The sequence below is a fragment of the Acomys minous genome, assembly GCF_964271855.1.
Source record: "Acomys minous genome assembly, chromosome: 10".
In the NCBI taxonomy this organism is placed as follows: domain Eukaryota; kingdom Metazoa; phylum Chordata; class Mammalia; order Rodentia; family Muridae; genus Acomys; species Acomys minous.
Genome location: NC_140491.1, coordinates 120501325 through 120503835, shown reverse-complemented (window position 1 = coordinate 120503835; position 2511 = coordinate 120501325). Strand labels below are relative to the sequence as shown.

Genomic DNA, 2511 nt, shown 5'->3' with positions numbered 1-2511 from the left:
CCTTAAGGTCAACAATTAATAAATTGGACCTCATGAGGCTGAGAAGCTTCTGTAAGGCAGGAGACACTGTCAACAGAACAAAGCGACAGCCTACAGACTGGGAAAAGATCTTCACCAACCCTACATCTGACAAAGGTCTAATATCCAAAATATATAAAGAACTCAAGAAATTAAACACCACCAAACCAAACCAAATAACCCAATTGAGAAATGAGGCTCAGAACTAAACAGAATTCTCAACAGAGGAATATCGAATAGCTGAGAAACACTTAAAGAAATGCTCAACCTCCTTAGTCATCAGGGAAATGCAAATCAAAACAACTCTGAGATTCCATCTTACACCCATCAGAGGGGCTAAGATCAAAAATTCAAGTGACACTACATGCTGGCGAGGATGTGGAGAAAAAGGAACACTCCTTCATTGCTGGTGGGAATGCAAACTAGTACAGCCACTTTGGAAATCTATGTGACACTATGTCAGAAAACTGGGAATAAGGCTTCCTCATACCCAGCTATTCCACTCCTTGGAATATACCCAGAAGATGCTCCAGCACTCAACAAGGACATATGCTTAACCATGTTCATAGCAGCCTTATTCATAATAGCCAGAACCTAGAAACAGTCTAAATGTCCCTCAGTAGAAGAATGGATAAAGAAACTGTTGTACATTTACACTATGGAATACAACTCAGCTATTAATCAACAAGAGTTAAGAAGTAAATTTGAACTCAGCACAAATGCATGCATGAAACACACTTTATGTAATTATTTGACAATTTTATGTAATGTATTTTATCACATTCATCACATAACTCATCTCCTAACTTTTCCAAGATATATCCTTATTTTATTACCTGCCATCAATTTAGTAACCTTTAATTTTAAATACCTTCAGGTTGGATAGAACCATCTTAGGCCACTATGTCCTTAAGAATATTAATTTTTTTTTCCTCTCTCCGATGGCAAATAGCTCCTCAGTTAAGGGTGGAGGCTCATTATACCCTACTCCCTGATGCTTACTCCTGAAAGTAAAGATATTTTAAATTTCTTTCTCTATTTCCATAGGGTCACTTAAATAAATTTAGTCAAACAAAGGTTACTTGACATGAGACATAATGGTAATTATTATAATTGAATATTGCAAAAATTTATTTATAATTGTATTGTGCTGGGCCTACATATAAAACATACAAAGAAATATTTGTGTAATTTTAAGTGTTCCCATATGTTGATAACTTAGCTTGCAGTTTTCTCAGTGCTACCATGATGTCCTTATTCCTCAGGGTATATATAATAGGATTCAACAGTGGGATCAAAATGGTGTAGAAAAGAGACAGCAGTTTTCCCGAGGTTCCTGATTGATGTGATTTTGGTTGTGCATATGTGATAGTAGCTGTTCCATAGAATAAAACCACAACTATCAGATGAGATGAGCAGGTGGAGAAGGCTTTAGACCTTCCTCCAGCCGATGACAGCTTTAGAATGCTGCTGATAATCTTGCCATAGGAGACAATGATGAATAGAAATGGAACTATGATAAACACCACTGAAGCAACGTAGATTGCCAAGTTATTCACAAATGTGTCTCCACAAGCAAGCTTGAGTAGTGGAGGAATGTCACAGAAAAAGTGATTAATCTTGTTAGATCCACAGTACGGCAAAGAGAAAATTTGGTAGGTTTGTCCAGTCACAACTGGAATAATACAAATCCAGCAAGCAGCCACAAGCTGCACACAGACCTTGCTGTTCATGACCAGGGGATAGTGCAGAGGATTGCAAATTGCCACATAACGGTCATAGGCCATGACTGTCAGGAGGAGGAACTCCATGCCTCCAAGCATGATGACAAAACAGAGTTGTACAGCACAGGACAACAAGGGAATAGTCCCTTTTTGAGTGTAAAGGTCTATGAGCATCCTCGGGATGGTGACCGTTACATAGCAGATTTCCACAAAAGAAAAGTTGCTAAGGAAAAAGTACATAGGGGTCTGCAGAGCAGGGTCCGTTCTTGTTATTAGCATTATAATGCTGTTGCAGATCAGAATAGACAAATATATAAGCAGAAATATCCCAAACAGCATCCACTGGAGATGAGGGACATCAGAAAATCCTAAGAGAACAAATTCTGTAACTGTAGTATTTGAATTTTCTGTTATAATTTTCTTTTCATCTGTAGATAAAACAAATTCCATGTACTTAGTGAATTTACTTCTTCAATTCCACCATTTGTTTATGTTGGCTTCATGAGGTGAGTGGTCATATTTATATGTTCTTTTAAACAGTCATTTATCATAATTTTTTCTTTTTAACTACAATGTGTGATTTCCACCATCAAAAAAGGACTGGTTTGTGGTTACAATGAACCCATTGTATGAGATATATTTGACTATATTCAGGTACATTTCAGCAAGTTTTTTTGGTACATACATTGCTAATTAGGGCACACTGTAGGGAAATTATAAATATACATGTATTTTGCAGTTAAAATGAGATTTTTATTATAAACTTTAA

At 36.6% G+C, this 2511-nt stretch overlaps 1 protein-coding gene across 1 annotated transcript; it reads right to left on the bottom strand.

Annotated features, from left to right (window-relative positions):
• Positions 1–1211: 1211 nt before the first annotated feature.
• LOC311606785 (olfactory receptor 10AG1-like) lies at positions 1212–2192 on the bottom strand (the record flags this gene model as incomplete). Its single annotated transcript, XM_084798198.1, has 1 exon — positions 1212–2192. One exon carries the CDS (start codon positions 2190–2192, stop codon positions 1212–1214), a length of 981 nt encoding a protein of 326 aa, XP_084654324.1.
• Positions 2193–2511: the final 319 nt, after the last annotated feature.